This window comes from Triturus cristatus, chromosome 10 (genome assembly GCF_964204655.1).
Source record: "Triturus cristatus chromosome 10, aTriCri1.1, whole genome shotgun sequence".
In the NCBI taxonomy this organism is placed as follows: domain Eukaryota; kingdom Metazoa; phylum Chordata; class Amphibia; order Caudata; family Salamandridae; genus Triturus; species Triturus cristatus.
In genome coordinates, this window is record NC_140593.1 from 1,135,376,550 (window position 1) to 1,135,394,249 (window position 17,700).

The 17,700-nt window shown below is 44.8% G+C and overlaps 1 protein-coding gene across 1 annotated transcript in view; it reads left to right on the top strand.

The window, feature by feature from the left end:
- Window positions 1–4,371: 4,371 nt before the first annotated feature.
- The window catches only part of E4F1 (E4F transcription factor 1), a 422,222-nt gene continuing 408,893 nt past the window's right edge, over window positions 4,372–17,700 (top strand). Inside the window, exon 1 of the mRNA XM_085629438.1 lies at window positions 4,372–4,474. Coding sequence (XP_085485564.1) covers window positions 4,393–4,474 — 82 coding nt within the window. The 5' untranslated portion in view covers window positions 4,372–4,392. The remainder of the gene's footprint in view (window positions 4,475–17,700) is intronic.

Here is a 17,700-nt window from a genome sequence, read left to right on the forward strand (position 1 = left end):
CTGCTCCTGGGAATTTCCCGCTGCCCGCTGCTTCTTGGAATTTCCCGCCGCTGCCTCCCTGCGGCCCCGCCCCCCTGTGATTCCATTTGCCGCCCCGCTCCCGCCACCCAGCTGCTCCTCCCTCCCGGCTCCTTACTTATGACGCCCCCAGAGCGACCGCGCAGCGGACGCGCGCAGCGGGAGCGCCAATTGAGCACCGAAGGTGCGCCAAAGTTAAGCCCGTCTGCGCCCGTCCGCGCCTGGACCGCGCCTAGCGCCAGACCCCCTGGTCCACGCCCTCGCCAGCACACCCTGTACATCTACGACGCCAAAACCCTCCACGCACTCAACGCCGGCCGAAACACCGCCTGCTACCGAGCCACCCGAGACGCACCCACGGACCCTTCACCTGCCTGACCTGCCGCTTCACCGGCCTCCGACCCAACACCGCACCTGCTAAACCGAGCCCCAGCAACAAACACCTGATGTGCATCCTGCTCAACACCCGCTCCGTTCACAGGCATGCCGTCGAACTCTGGAACCTCCTCGACTCGACAGCACCAGACATCGCCTTCCTGACGGAAACCTGGATGAACGCCTCCTCAGCGCCCGACGTCGCCATCGCCGTCCCGGAAGGCTACAAAATCACCAGGAAGGACCGCGTCAACCAGACAGGAGGAGGCATCACCATCATCCACAAGAACACCATCCGCATCACGACCAACTCCGATGACACCTTCACCTCCGCCGAACACCTCCACTTCCAGATACACACCGACCCCAAGACCACGCTCAGAGGCACCCTCGTCTACAGACCACCGGGACCACGCACACAGTTCAGCGAAGACATCACAGACTTTGTCAGCCCGCACGCCATCAATTCCACCGACTACATCCTCCTGGGGGACCTCAACTTCCACCTGGAGGACAACAAGGACCGCAACACCACTGCTCTGCTGGACAACCTGGCCAACCTCGGACTCAAGCAACTGGTAACCACCCCCACCCACTACGCCGGCCACACGCTTGACCCAGTCTTCTCATCCAGCAAATACGTCACCTTCAGCCACTCCACCAATCTCCAGTGGACTGACCACTGCTGCGTCCACTTCAGCTTCAGTAAAACGCCGACCCACCACCACCTCAACAAGCCCCCCGCAGGAGCTGGAACAAGATCACCGGCGACCAGCTCACCACCTTCCTCAGCCAGAACCCCCCCACCAGCTCAACGGACCCCAACGAAGCCGCCAACAACCTCACACAGTGGATCACCAACTGCGCAGACGCCCTCGCACCACTGAAGAAGAACCCCCCCAGCAGACGCAGCAGCAAGAAAGCCTCCTGGTTCACCGACGAGCTTATCACCTCCAAGAAGAACTGCCGCTCCCTGGAGAACACCTGGCGCACCAACCAGACCACAGACAACATGACGGCCCTCAAACACGCCACCCGCAAACACCACCAACTGATCCGCGCCACAAAGAAGACAGCCTTCAAGAAACGACTGGACAACAACACCCACAACAGCAAGGAACTCTTCAGCATCATCAAAGAGCTCTCCAACCCCGACACCGGAAACAATGACATCACTCCCTCGCAAGACCTCTGCGACTCCCTCGCAGCCTTCTTCCACGACAAGATCGCCAACATTCACAACAGCTTCGGCCCACCAACCACAAACCCCACCACCGAACCGATGCCCCCCACCGCCACCCTCCGCACCTGGACCCCAGTCAGCACCGAAGACACAACACGCACAATGAACACCATCCACTCCGGATCCCCTACGGACCCCTGCCCACACCACATCTTCAACACGGCCGACCACATCATCGCACCCCACCTCCGCGACATCATCAATGCCTCCTTCAACACCGCCACCTTCCCGGAGTGCTGGAAACACGCCGAGATCAGTGCCCTGCTGAAGAAACCAACTGCAGACCCCTCCGACCTCAAGAACTACCGCCCCATCTCGCTCCTCCCGTTTCCTGCCAAAGTCATCGAGAAGACCGTCAACAGACAGCTAGCCGCCTTCCTCGAGACCATCGGATCCCTCGACCACTCGCAATCCGGCTTCCGAGCCAACCACAGCACGGAGACCGCCCTCATCGCAGCCACAGACGACATCAGATCCCTAATGGACAACGGGGAAACTGCGGCCCTCATCCTCCTGGACCTCTCCGCAGCGTTCGACACTGTCTGCCACCGCACCCTGGTACAGCGCCTGAACAACACCGGCATCCAGGAGAAGGCCCTGGAGTGGATCACCTCATTCCTCGCCGGAAGAACCCAGAGAGACCGCCTCCCCCCGTTCCGGTCAGCGGCCACCAAAGTCATCTGCGGCGTTCCACAAGGGTCATCGCTCAGCCTCACCCTCTTCAACGTCTACATGAGCCCCCTCGCAACCATCGCACGTCAACACAACCTCAAGATCATCACCTACGCCGACGACACCCAGCTGATCCTCTCCCTCACCAGCGACCCGGACGCCGCCAGAGCCAGCCTACACGAAGGGATGAAAGACGTCGCTGAATGGATGAAGAACAGCCGCCTGAAACTGAACTCAGACAAGACGGAGGTCCTCATCCTGGGATCATCACCCTCCGCCTGGGACGACTCCTGGTGGCCCCCCGCCCTGGGAGCCACCCCCAAGCCAACGGACCACGCACGCAACCTAGGCTTCATCCTGGACTCCTCCCTCTCGATGACCAGACAAGTCAACGCCGTCTCGTCTTCATTCTTCAACACCCTGCGCATGCTTCGAAAGATCTTCCGGTGGATCCCCACCGAGACCAGGAAGACGGTCACCCAGGCCCTCGTCACCAGTCGGCTGGACTACGGGAACGCCCTCTACGCCGGCACCGCCGCCAAACTCCAGAAGAAACTCCAACGGATCCAGAACGCCTCAGCACGACTCATCCTGGACATCCCCTGACACAGCCACATCTCCGGACACCTGAGAGACCTGCACTGGCTCCCCGTCAACAAAAGAATCACGTTCCGACTCCTCACCCACGCACACAAGGCCCTCCACGACCTGGGCCCCAAGTTCCTCAACAGCCGCCTGACCTTCCACAAGCCCACCCGCCAGCTCCGCTCCGCCAGCCTCGCTCTCGCCACCGTCCCCCGCATCCGCAGAGCCACCGCCGGAGGAAGATCCTTCTCCTACCTGGCAGCCAAGACATGGAACTCCCTCCCCATCCACCTCCGGACAACGCAAGACCATCTCGCCTTCAGGAAGCAACTCAAGACCTGGCTGTTCGAGCAGTAGCGTTCCCCCCCCCCCCAGCGCCTTGAGACCCTCCGGGTGAGCAGTGCGCTATACAAATGCCTATGATTGATTGATTGATTGATTGAAGGCATTCTGCTTTTGTCTTGGCGCCATGCTGGTGAAAATAAAAATAAAATAACTGTAGGAGGCAGAGCATTCATTTGTGCAAAACCTCCATCTATAGGTCATTTACCACATTGTCAAGGTGGATGTTGGTGAATGGTAGAAGTGATAACCAGTTTTAACATTGTATTTGGTTCAGTTTCTGATGTCCCTGAAAATATTATCCCTTAATAAATATAAGGTGCAAGGTAAAATAATTAATTCTGAGTAAAAATGAATACAATAGGCTATTCAGCGAAGTGCTTCTTAATGTCATGGGACTGGAACAGCGTTTTTACTGTACATTTAAAAGTAAGATTTAAACACAAAAATACCATTTCATGTTTATTGTTACATTAGCACAAACCTTCATTGGAGAAAGGGCCTGATGTCGCTTTGCAAAGCTGTGCGCATACTGAAAAACTGTGAAGTGCACGATTGTCTCCACCTTATATAAACTTCTTTTGACTTGTACTTATTTTGGTTGTCTATTTACTTACTTATATACGATTGTGCGACCTCCTCTGATATGTCTGTAAAACGTATGTTTTGTCCCAAATTTTTGTCCTGAATTTTGACGTTCTGTCCTGGATTTTTGTCCTGGATTTTGACCTTTATTCCTGAATTTTTACACTGATCGTCCTGAATTTGTACCCATGCCAGTTGGTCACCATAAGTGTAACTCATACACTGTAACAGGGTGTAATGTAGTGTCGCCACATGAGTGCCCGCAATCCTGCGTAAAGCTAAAAAGCAACCCTTCACTTATTTGTTTAGAGAAATTAAACACTGTATATTAAAATTTCAGATTAAAAGGGTATTCAGTTGATCACTCCGAGAGTGCGAATAGTGGTGCCTCAGGGTAGAAGACGTGCACAGACAGCGATCTGGTTCTGTCCGCATAACGAGCACTATTCGCCTGCTCGGGCGATCGCGTGTAGTCCTTCCTCTGTGTTCAGCGATCCTCTCCCCGCCCTGTTGTTATGACGACACAGTCGTAAATCCGCCATTTTGCGCTTCGTTGCGACAGGCGAAGAGGCATGAGCGGAGCTGAGAGCGGGCTTACGGCAGCCGTAGGAACCGACGCCTTTCTGAGCCTGAGGGCAGCTTGCAGTGCGGATGGTGAGAGTCCAGTGCGCACACGGTGTAATAGAGGCTCCTACTAGATGGTGGGGAAGGGAAGTGGTGGGAAAGTCGGCCTCCGAGTAGAAATATTTTGGTGCGCAGCGGCCAGGAGGATGTGTATCATGTGGAAGTGGGTGGAGCAGGGCTGCACTCTTTAAGTAACAGCTGTGAAGTTTACCGGGGCACCGGAGCAGGCCCTTCAATCAAGTTTTATTCTTTACCTTTTTCAACTTGTAGTTATGCTTCTTCTGTAATAAATTTCACACTGCAGTTACTAGACTGGGAAATAAAAATACGCAGTAGACGGAGCGGCTCAGAGGTGCGTGCGGGCTCAGAGGTGCGTGCAGCTGAGTGCCCACTGAATATTTATTCATGCATTTTATATAGCGCAGACATTACAGAGAGGTGTCGGAGCGCTTTACTGTAGAGCGGGGAACGTTACATGAGAGATTGAGAGTAACGGTAGTATAAGACCATTCGTGTAGCTTCTACTGTTACTCATGGTGAGAGTAATATGGAATTGTGCCATATCTAAGAAGGTTTAGGACTCATCTAGGACAATTATGAGAGCCACAATCTGAATTTCGCAGGGCTAGGGTGGGCAACCCAGTGGCGAGGTTAAACAAGCATTGGCATAGCCAATAGGTCTTGCTTTTGGGACCTTATAAGTATTTAGGTATGCAGCACAATATCCTTAGTGCAACAACAACTGTTGCATGGCTTAACACTTATAAGGTCCCAAAGGCGAGACCTATTGGCTATGCCAATGCTTGTTACATTGTGATGGGAAGAAAAAAAGGTCAATATGAAGTTAAAATATGAACTCCATTAGGTATTATTACTATTTAGCAGGCGATCAATCATCTCCAGAAAGAAGGCTGCACATATTACATTACGAGGATTTTAATAAGGCCACCAAAGCATTTTATGCTGACTTAAATACCAAAACCGATTACTCAAATGACATGGTGGTCTTGTAGGATTCTTTCAGATTATCTGTCATAATCTCACTATATCACTTCTGGGCTCTCTTTTCAGGTTCAATGTCGGCAGTTGATTTACATAATGCCTCTGTATAGCTGGGTGATGGGAGATAAATTATGAACATGTGATGCTCTCTCTTCCTTTTGTGGTTTGCACTGTTTTGTTCATTTGAGTAGCTTCTGTTAGGCAAGATGCTAACAAATAGTATCTACGAATAACAATAAAAAGTATTTGTAAAGCAAATGTGTCTTGCCCTTTCAGCTTTGTCGATGTTTTTTTAGGTCTCGCCTGGCTATCGCATAAGCGATCACTCAGCGAGACTTGTGTAGAGGCTTCAGAAAATGCTCCCAAAGGCTTCACAGGCGGATCGGGAGGCGGTTACGTGCACAACCACGCGCATTCCATTTGTCACCAGCCACTTCCTGCGCGTGCGCCGCCTCACGCATTCAGAGAGATTTAGTAAGGGGCACAAGACCTTAGGAATGCGGTTTATGGCCAGTGCATGTGAGGCATTCGAGTGCGAAGCTGGCATCGGGCTTGAAAGCAGCAGACTGCTTTCGCCAGCGCGCGCTCGGCCTCACTTCCTGCATCCCCTCTTACAACAATTAACTTTCGTTATAACTCACACCCCATATGCTCGTTCCCTCCCACCCTTCCTTTGATGTCTGCTTTTCTTGTTGTTTACAAGTCACGCCACACACTGCTGCATTACACACTGCTGCATTACGCACTGCTGCATTACGCACTGCTGCATTACGCACTGCTGCATGCCGCACACTGCTGCACGCCACACACTGCTGCATTACTTACTGCTGCATGCTGCCCGCCGCACACTGCTGCCCGCCGCACACTGCTGCTCGCCGCTGCCCGCCGCACACTGCTGCACGCCGCACACTGCTGCACGCCACACACTGCTGCACGCCACACACTGCTGCACTCCACGCACTACTTTTATGCGAGTTTATGCTACTGACATTGTAAATGACAATGCCTTTTTTTTCTTTTAAAACCAAAACATAAATAAAAGGCATTGTAATTTTACAATGCCAATAGCTCAAACTCTTATAAATGCGAGACCTATTGTATTGCAAATGCTTGTTCTGATGGTGTGCAGTATTGGAAAAATGAAATGCTTCTTGCAGATACTGTACAGTATCGACAAAATGAAATGCTTTGTACATCATCTAAATCAGCTAAATCATAAAATGATTATGAAACGCATGCCGTCATGCTGTCCAGCCTGATGTAGGCATAGGCATCTGTTTCTAGATGGCAGACCCCATTTGAATACTAAACTGAAATAACAAATGCATTCAAAAGCGCACAAAACCTTTTTGTGAAAATGGGGCGGTTTAGCAGTAAATGGCGGTGAAGCTGCACACGAGAGAGCAAGAAATCAAAGAAAAACAAGCATTGGCATAGCCAATAGGTCTCCCCTTTGGGACCTTATAAGTGTTTAACTATGCAACAGTTGCATAACTAAATACTTATAAGGTCCCAAAAGCGAGACCTATTGGCTATGCAAAGCGGCCGTATGGCCGTGAAAGTAATAGCGGTAAAGTGCTGCGCGCGCTCCCACGCACATGCACTGTACCTCTAGGCTGGCCTGGTAGCACTTTTTGGAGCCCTCTCAATAAGTCTCGCCAGACCAGCGCATGCGCTGGGTCAGGCGAGACCTAAAAAGTAGGATGAGCAGTGGAAGCATACAGGTCATCCAATAAAAAGGAATGTAAAGAAGTTATGATATTTGAGAAGAACAAACGTAAGACAGGCATTGGCAAAGCCAATAGGTCTGGTTACATTTAGGAAGATCATTATTATGGCTTTGAAAAGCTCCTGCACATAGTTATACAGTGGAGTATAATTTGTACATGTGGGCCTACGCGAGCTGATGTGTGCAGGTGCTAAGAAACCGAGAGAGCAGTAATGCGAATGAGCTATGGAACCTTTTGGAATACATTTTGGCCTATGTTACTGATAGGAGCAAAGGTGTGAACTACCGGTTCCATGACGGGTATGAGGTTTGTGCCACACTTGCAGCTGGTGTCTATTGTGAATCGTTCTTCACATATTTGTTAATAATACATTCACAAAACTTTTAAAACGACATCCCATTGTAAATGTACACTCAAGATTATGCAGTAACCAATATATAATGTGCATCTGTAGAGTGCTGTGTTCACCTCCAAGGTGTTGTCTTGACAGGCAGGAGTTGTTTGTTACCCAACTTAATGCTCCTCATTTTATCATTATTCGCAGAATGGAAAGCGAAGTAAAACCACCTGTAGCCATGTAGTTGAATACAGATTCCTGAAGTGGATGCATTTTTCCACTGAGCCACCAGACTCCATCTGTTGTTTTAACTTAAGCTCATTGTAGAGGATTACTGTTGCCACAGCGCAGTCGAAGGCTGAGTTGTGGTCGTTCAACAACATAAAAACTTTATATAACAGGATGCAATGGTTTCAACAGTTGATTTTCTGTTTCAAAGCCTTGTGAATAATAAATTCATATACAGTTTGTTAGAATGTTAGTTTTAGCCATTGTTTTATAAATAAGTTTTTTTATGATTCAGTGCAATCCTAGCAAAATAATTTTAAATACTGACATAATGCCTAGTAAGCTTTAGCCTGTACCACCTTGTCTAGTTGTGTCTGCAATTTAACAGCATCAAAAAGAAAATAAAGTACATAACTGTAAGAAGAACCAGAGCGCACACCCCACTAGCAGTGGCACAAAAAAAACAAAATTTGACACATCACTTAAAAATAAAAGTGGTGGGCGGCATAATGCCTTATGCACCCTCCGAACAGTTCTAAAAACAAAAAAGCCATCTGCTAAAACAATGCACAGTAACCCCAGCAGCAAATACGAGGAAAACAAGAGGCCACATTTAAAGCCTGAAACCACTTGAATACAAATTATTGTGCAGCCTCCATATCACAGTATAGCCACCAGATAATAACAAACTGCAAACCCCGAACACTGGAACTTTTAAGACAAAAAAACACCTGCTCCCACATTGTTCAGGACCATGAAAGGACTCTCAAAAGTTCTGTCAAGGTGTGCAAACGACTGTAAGAAAAAAAAATAGAAATATACACACCATGTCCAAAAGTGAAGCCTACATTATAATAACATTACAGTGCACATCCACTTTAAGGCTCTACTCATTTGAAACATAAATAATCCGAAAATAAGAAAGAACATATGGATATCCGCAATTAACAAGTTATCCAAGTGAAAGACAAGGGCACTGGGATAGCAGGACATGGAGGAAGAGAAAGATAGGTTTGAAGTGATGGGGATATGGTTAGAGTTCTTAGAAGGGAGAAAAAGAAGCATGAGGGACAGAGTGAAACAAGCGCACAAGAAAAGCATTGGGCGCCGAAAGTGAACGCGATGCACTTAATTATCCGTGACAAAGAAGACCGATGGCGGCTGCGCGCATTCACGCACACATGCACGCAAGCTTGAGGCCAGCGGCTGGCAGCACTTTGAAAATCCCCTTACTAGAAGTCGAGCAACCGCGCATGCGCTGTTCTAGGCTCGACCTAAAAAACAGGTATTTCTTGGACTGGATAAGAAGGGCTTCAAGTATGACCCTTTGGGACTGGTGAAGTCAGTCAGAAGGATGGAGGTTTAAGACAAAGATCGTACTTTTTTAGAGGCAAAAGGGTAAAATAACAAAGTTGGCAATAAATCATGTAGCCTTTTAAATCTGGGTTGTTGGCATGTATACATGTGAATACTAATTATAATATTAATTGCATTTATATAGTGCTTACTACCCCGAACGAGGCGTCGAAGCATTTTTTTGGCGAGTAGCACACTACTTTGGAACCCAAAAAGTATTAGTGGTGATTTTGTAGAGCGAAATAGAATATACATATGAGAGGTGGACATGTGAGTCTGTTAGTTGGATTGAAAAGAGTAGTGGAGGGATAGAAGAGGGAAGGGTCTAGAAAGTGTTTATTTGGAGATCATAGGATTATGGGGAGGTTTGGGATGAGTAAAGTAGAGATGGAGGAAAGAAGAGTCTCTTGGAGCGGATTAGGAAGCGAGACGAGGTATCGAATGAGTCTAGGAGGGATAGATGAGCAAAGGGTTTAGAAAGGATTGTGTGAAAGATCTAAATATGAAAAGCGGTTTGAAATGATGCAAGAAGTAGAGAAGGAATAGTCAAGAAATGGATATTTTGGAGATGATAGTAGTAGAATTAAATCTGGGATGAGTCGGTGAGTGGAGGTAGAGGATATATTGAGAGACATAGGGTGAGATATAGGGTAGTCCATTGGAGATGCTGAATTAGGAGAAAAATAATAAATATAACAATACATAGGTACGTGGAAGATTTATATGTGTAAGGAAGATAATATATCTAGATTTCCGTTATATTTAATAAACTCAGACCTGCACATGTTGTTGTACTTTAGGCTAATTTATTTGTTTTTATTTTTCCTTTTAATAATTCAATAGTTAAGCAATTCTAGATGGATATGATAAAAATTCACTTATTTATGCAGTGACATATATACATGTTAAATGCATAAAGAACAATTGATGGACAGAATGATGCACAATATTAAACATTCACCCCGGTACAGCGATCTGGACCTAAATCCATCATTTTTTTGCTCCCATGCCATTCCAGGTCAGACCCAGCCATGTGCGATCAGTCTTGACCCTGTTCCCCATGGGGACAGTCCAGCCCGAACTGCCAGGCCAGGTCCTCCTTGGATTGGAAGCATCCTGGGACCGGTTTCATCAGCCAGGCTAGCTTGACCTCAGTTTGATTTAGTTCAGCCTGACCTTGTTCTAGGAATTTTATTTTCCTTGCACAGTCAATTCCGTCATCATCTACACTTGACTTTCTCTGTTCTTACCAAACCCTTGCTTGACATGGTTTGATAACAGCAATAGCACTCTTGTTCCATCACCCTTTGTAAGCACTAACGGATCACTGCAAGTTACTTTCATCACTTGCACAGGATTCATGAATTTGGATTCACCCTTGTGAGCAAGAACATGTTTTGATATTAGGACTCATTCTCTTGCTTTAGCAGTTTTGGGTTTAGTTCTGTGTATTTCTTTAAAATAGGTTTTACAACTAAGCTATTTAGAATGTAAATTACTCCTAGCTTCTTCCAGGACCTTGCCGAATTCAGTCTTTAACAAGTCCGATTCCGGGAGTTATCACAGTAGGAGCTTTCCTTCTCCTCATCCAGTTGTATGGAGAAAATCCTGTAGGAGAATGTGGAGTATTATGATAACTCCAGAGTTTAAACTTAAAACATTCTTCAATCCATACATTGTTAGATAACGCAGATTGAAAACCCTCTTTCAGAAATGTATTCGCCCTCTCAACTGGACTATTGGCTCTAGAACAATAGCATGGTGCTATTTCAGTAACAATGCCACGTAATAAAAAAAAAAAAGGGTGTCCTTTGGAAGAAATAAATTGCAAGCATATCTGACATCAATAGTTTGGGGTATCTTTCCAAGAAGTTTATCACTTCTTCCGTGGTTGGATTACAGACAAATGCATGATTTATCCATTTAGAAAAATTGTTAGTAAGTACAATCGAGAACCCTTTTCTCTGTCTAGCACATTGTATAGCGCTGAAAGGGCAATGTAAACTTTTTCCCTTGGTTTACTTAGTTCTAATAGATTGGAAGGTTAACAGGTTACCTTCCAATGTTTATCTAAATCAACACAGACTGTACAAGAATTTACAAACCTTTTGACAAGAGAATCCATTCCTGGCCACCAGTAATGTTGTTTAAGACTTTTCTTTGTGGCAATAACCCTTGAATGCCCCTGATGAGCTAAGTTACTGAGCCTTTGTCTGAGACCAAGCTGGGGTACAAATAAATCATGTCTCAACAGTATACAATTTCTAACAACTTGTTTACCCGGCACATGAGCAAAGCTTTGTAATTCTGATTCCAAACTCCTACTAGGGGGCCACCCGATTATAAGATTACATAGTGAGTAAAATTTGATTGTCTTCACTCAACTTGAGCCATTCAGATTCTGTGATGGCACCACCACAACTATCAATTGCATCCACAACTGAACACCCATGTTGATCTAACCCGCCTTCCTCATCAACAACATTCTGGGGTAACCTAGATAAACCATTGTCTGTCAAATTCTTCCCACCTATGATATCTTATTTTTAAATTAAACTCTTGAAGTCTGAAAAGTAATCATGCCAATCTTCATGCAGCTACATTAGATTTTACCCCATCCATCATATAGGGGCTTGTGATCTGTCAAAATGATAAATTCTCTACACCACAAGAAGTTAAAAAGTTTCCCACAGCCCACACACAAGTTAGGGCTTACCTTTCTATAGTACCCCACTGCAGGTCTGGTCCCCTCACAGTCCTAGAAATAAAAGAAACCGTGTTTTTTTTTTTTTTTTTTTTTTAAACCATTTACAACTTGACTGAAAACTGCCCCCAATTCAAGTGAACTAGCAGCTACAGTGATGTAGTATTTAGCAGAGGGATCAAAAGGTTTAAGTGCAGGGGCTTGAATTATCAAAAGACTTTGTTCTAAAAGTCTTATCCTGTTGTTCTGTCCTAGCAAATTTCTCACCCTTCAACAATTTACGCAAGGGCTCTATGAAAACCGCGTAACCTTGAACAAATCTGGCATAATACTCCCCTAACCCTAAAAAGAATCTAAGGAAAACTTTGTCATACGTTTTGATGGCCTTGGCTATGGCATCCAACAAGTTTGTTTTTGAGTTCAAAACCATTCGTTGTGATTTTATGCCCCAGATGGTCAATTTCTTGTACTAAAAACGTACATTTATTTTTGCACACAGTCATTCCCTTATCTTTTGTAACACTTTGTCACAATACTGTAGTACTTTGTACAACAATTTATTATGCTCATTGATTGTTTTAGCACAAATCAAAATGTCATCATGAAAGGCTTGTAACCCACTTATGACCTGGAGCAGTACATCCATTAACCTTTGAATGACACTGGCTGGACCAAATGTCAAACTCAAACATCTGTAGGCACCCATTAGAGTGATGAATGTATGTGGGTCTCTTGACTGTCCTGGCAGTGCAACTCGATAGTATGCTGATTTAAGATCAAGAATTGAAAAATATTGGGCTCCACTGACGGCTGTTGATAACTCTTGGATTCTGGGTAATGGATGGCAATCCACCACAATATTTTGTCCAAATGATCTCAAATCAGTGCAGAGGCTCAAGTCTCCAGCTAAAAAAAAAAAAGAAAAAAAATCTAGAACCACTGCTGAAATCAATTCCCAAGTGTCTGTCGGTTCAAAAACACCTTCATTGCACAGCATGTCAAGATGTTATTTTTTTAAGTTGGCAATTTCCTAGTGGTACCATGTGAACCTTAATTTGGTTACAACAAGAGATGCACCTTTCTTGAGTTTTATTTTCTGTACAAAAACTTTCACATCACCAACTTTTGATGTAAAAACAGCATCATTCTTGTTAATTACATCTTGAAAACAGTATGTTGCACTTCAATATTATTCAATGACATGTCTCTTAATCTATATTGGACAGTCTGTACCAGGATACATCATCACACCCAACTTGCCCAAATAAGAGTACTCTGTTTTATCTTTAACGTTAATAGCAACATATATTTTTGTCAGTATGACACGAAATTCTAATACATCTTCAACATAACCTAACATTTCTATGTAAAAATTCAGACTGTGGGTTTCAATAGAGACTCCAAACCTCCTGAGCTTTCTTATTGCTCCCGGGCTTCTCCTGCATGTCTTTGAATGCAGGTCAGTGTCGAATGAAGGGTCACTTTCTAACAGTGGTAGCATGCATGGCATTATTGGCAGTCTTTGTGTGCGGGCTGTTTGAGAAAATGACTGTTGCATTAGATACACAGATCTATGCAAATTCTGTGTGTGGCGCATAGATGTGTGTCCCTTTACTTCTTGTTTGAATATACTTTTATATAGTGTTCTAGCTCGCTGTTAAGGGCTAGGCAGATACAGGTCTTTAAAGGCCCTCTTCTATAGTCGTAGACCCTACCACAGTTGAAGCTGTATAACAAGGGAGAGGGCCTTTAACTTATGGTAAGGAACATTCTACCAACTGAGCGTCGAATAATGTACATTTAACAGGGAGCAACAGAAGACCAGCATTGGAACATTAGAACAGATGTTCTATGCCAGCCATTATTACCCCTCTGCTTTCCCATTGTCTCCTCTGGAACACCCAACTTTTTAGTGTTCTAATGCTGCTTACATCTGCCACATCCTTCTGCAATATGCTGCAATGGTCTATGTGCCCCAGTACTGGACACCACAAGGAGAGCAGGAGAACTTGGAAATGGGTTGGAATTTTCTGGAGAGAAGGGTGGCGTGAAGGCTTCAGGTTCTTTTACTGTTCAGAGCCAACAGCACAATTGTTTTTTTGATTATAATTATTATTTTTTTTTTGGTGGGGAGTGGAATAATTCTGCAACTGGTGTATTAGCTATATGTATACTGGGAATATGTCCTGTCTCTGTTGTTTGATCTTTTGAGCCGGCTGCCTGTGGCTCTGCTTCTGCATATTTTGGTTCAAGGGTTCTCTTGAGCAGAACCGCTGGGCACCACTTCTGTATACAGGGGTGTGGAATTTATGAACATATCTACTTGTCCATGGGGCAGGTTGCTTCATAAATCTACTTGTCCTGTAATACAATCCACTTGTCCCTTTTGTGCTATGTGATGCAGCAACAAATTATGCGGTACAAAAGGGGGTGGTGATGGACGGAGCATCAGAACCAATCAAACACTCACACCCAGTCAACAGATCCGTGAGCCCTTGCTCACTTTGCCTCTGGATTTAAGCAAGCCTGGCTGAAGACGGCTGAAATGCCAGAAACCGGTCCTAGGAAGCTTGTTTCCGGTCCAGGGAAGGCATGGCTTGGCAGTTCGGGCTGGACTGTTCCCATGAGGCACAGGGTCAGACTGATTTGCATAGGGCCATGTCTGAACTGGGGTGGCAGAGTGGGCTAAAGAACGGTGATGGATCAAACCCAGATCTGTTGACTGGGTGTGAGTGTTTGATTGGTTCTGATGCTCCGTCCATCACCACCCCCTTTTGTACCGCAGCAACAAATTATGGCAGCAATCGCATTCTATATGAGCTCGGATATAGCCTCTCTGATTATGCCAGCGCTCTTTCCATAGTAGGGTTTGAATACTAGCAATTCACTTATGTTTCCGCAGATCTACATCCTGGGGCTGAGGTGATGGTAAGCAAGAGTTCCAGGGTTGGAATGCCCTTTTGAAACTGTGCAAACCTACTAATTTGCATGTTTTAATGGTTTTCACAGACTCTTTAATCTTTTCCCATCCTGACAGAGGTTGGATACTTACTCCTGACAATGGCAGACATAAAACTTCTTCCAGGGCTGGGGAAAAAAGTGGTTAGAGGAAAAGTAAACTTGCAAACACTCAGATTTTTGCATGAGCAAATCTACACCTGCACATTTGCTCATGCTAAAATGCAGTTAACAAATATTTTCTAGGAGTACTATTTCTTGGCCTACTTCTGTAAAGTCTTGTGAGTTCACAAGTCATATATCTGCACTTAATCCAAGCACATGGGTGCACTTTATTTAATAATTGGGCTCCTAAATAGGCCTGGCGTTAACCACGACCTTTTGTGTTTATTAACATTTTCTCTGTCTGTCAGCTAGCTTCACTGTGAGTGACAGAATTCTGTTCTTTCACAAGGAGCATATCACACACAGTTGTTTTGTTCAGTGTCAGAAACTACTATGCAATGTTTGCTTTTTGAGACCAAAACTATTTTTGCTTTTGCCAATGTTTGTTATAATGGTGAGGGCCTGGCAGCTCCCATACCAATAAGGTTATACAAAAACAATGGCAAAACAAGTCACGCCTTGAAAAACCCAAAAGGCTGACCAACAATTTCAGACCTACTGGCTTTACCGATGCTTGTTTTTGTTTCCCATAATCTTATTAAAACTAGTTTAACAGATTTTCCATTATGAATATTTTTGGGAAATACTAGCGTACATCAACACCTTTTACTAAATGATGCTGCAAAGAAATGGTGCATAGTTTTTTTCAGTAGTTTAGCGAAATGTTTTAAAATTTGTTTGGTGAACATTTTATTTTGAAAGCAAAGAATCGTCAATGGTGCTTTTAAGCTTCTGCAAATATTTGAATCTAATCAGAGAGAGCATTCTGGGAGCAGTAAACATAGCCTCATATTGCTAAATATTGAAAACATTTGTACACATTTTTGTACACTAACTGCTGTCAGTAGTGTAGTCTGAGTTTACAACATTTACTTAGAGCACTCACTCTAATAATAAAGCCTTTGCATTAATGAACCATAAATACAAGTTTGAACAGCATTAACACATTGACACAAATATTACCTTAACCGCAGGCAATGAATGCCCTTACCTGATCCATAATGTGGTACTGTAAACTGGCTGCCAAAGGGTTTATACTGTAGGGGGTTGGGCCTACTTGTCCCAGGGACAAAATACACATGAAAACTTGTTGCCCTTGACCCCAAACAATATGTCCTGGGTGTCGGGCTATAGGAATGCCACATCCCTGGCATAGTTAACTTACTTATTTAAATTTCATTACGGACGTTGATAGAAGTCAGCCTGACCTGAAGGGCTATGGATTGTTCTCTATAGCAACAGAAACGCCTGACTTGCTTGTGGGTAGATTTTATTTTGTCTGGTGTAGAACATTACAGCAAATCTTGGTGAGAGGTTTAACTGGTAAGTGGTGGTGAAGGTCGGCATAGGAGACGCCTGACGGATGGTCGGCAGAGCAGATAGTAGTACAAGTGTTTACTCCTGTGGTAGGTGTCTGAGTATTCCAGCTAAAAAGCGTTGTCATTTGAGAAGGGATGGTGTATAGGAATCCTTGTGGCCTAGCCTGTTAATTTTCTAACTGCAGGGCTAAATCTGGTGAGTAGGATACAAATGCTCAAGTGCCTCTTGTTATTGTGATGACGCCTCCTCTTTTGTAGCTCAAGTTTCTGGCAGGAAACCTTGTGACGGTATCATCTGCTTATTTTGTGGTAGCTTAAGTTCAGGTCAGCTGGACCACGCGTGGATGTGCCTCCTTTGATTCACTTTTCGTCCTCTAACTCTGACTGACTTTAGCTCCAGGCCTGATGTGCAATTCATTGGCCTGAACGTCTTAAATCTTTTAATTTACGTGCTCGTTTGGGTGCCGCTGCTTCTTCTCTGACTAGGTTTAGTGATCTGAAATGGAACTGCAGAAGAGGTGCCAAAGCACTATTTGAAGTTACTTAAGCATTGGGCTAGCATAATCTCTAGACATTTCAGATTGTATTTCCTCTTTATAAGAGGTACCTGTAGTAATAACGAATGCTGTCATCAAATGCAAGGTATCTTTATCGTCTCCTCTTCCACCATCAGCTCTTACCACTATGCCTCAGACTGACCAGATAGTTGAAAAGACTATCACCCCAATTGTGAGAAAATGCTATTGTACTACAGGGGTAGGAAAGAGTAGTAACCGTAGATAAATATTTTTAAGTGTAAACGTTAAAGAAATGAGGAATACCATAACGCCTCTTATCCAATAATTCTGTTGAATGAGACCAAGGGGATATCACTTTTTCATGTCAGTCTTTATACCAAGTAGGTGGTAGTCTTGGTCTTTTGGTTGTTTTACCCACATCTTCCCAGGTTGTTTTGCTCATATCTTCTTTGTGAGAGTTCGACACTTAAAAATTCCTTTGGTCCATTTTTTTGGGGTGTTTTAATTTATCTATCCTTATTCCACATTTATCCATTGTGGCTACTTTTCGTTTGATGTTGACAATACACCTTGGTTCCGAGAATTTAGATTCACTGTCATTCCTTCCCCCAAAGTGTTATGTTTTGCACCCAGTCTCCTATCTTCCATTGTTGGTGCTTCACTCCATGCTTTTTGTCATAGTAGACCTTCTATTTGCATTGGTGTATGTTGGTTTTGCTCTTTAACCTAGATCTCTTCTAACCCCATCTCCTCCTCCCTACAAGTTGGGGAATAATTTGGTGCTTCATGTTCTTCCTTTGAGGGAAGAGAATGGAAGCACTTCTGTGACTGAATTTTGTGGTATGCCTACATCATTTCTTGTATGGATTTCTTAACTGGTAGACTGTTACTATATGCTAGGTGTATACATTCTTTCATCCTATGGTTAGTTCTCTCAAC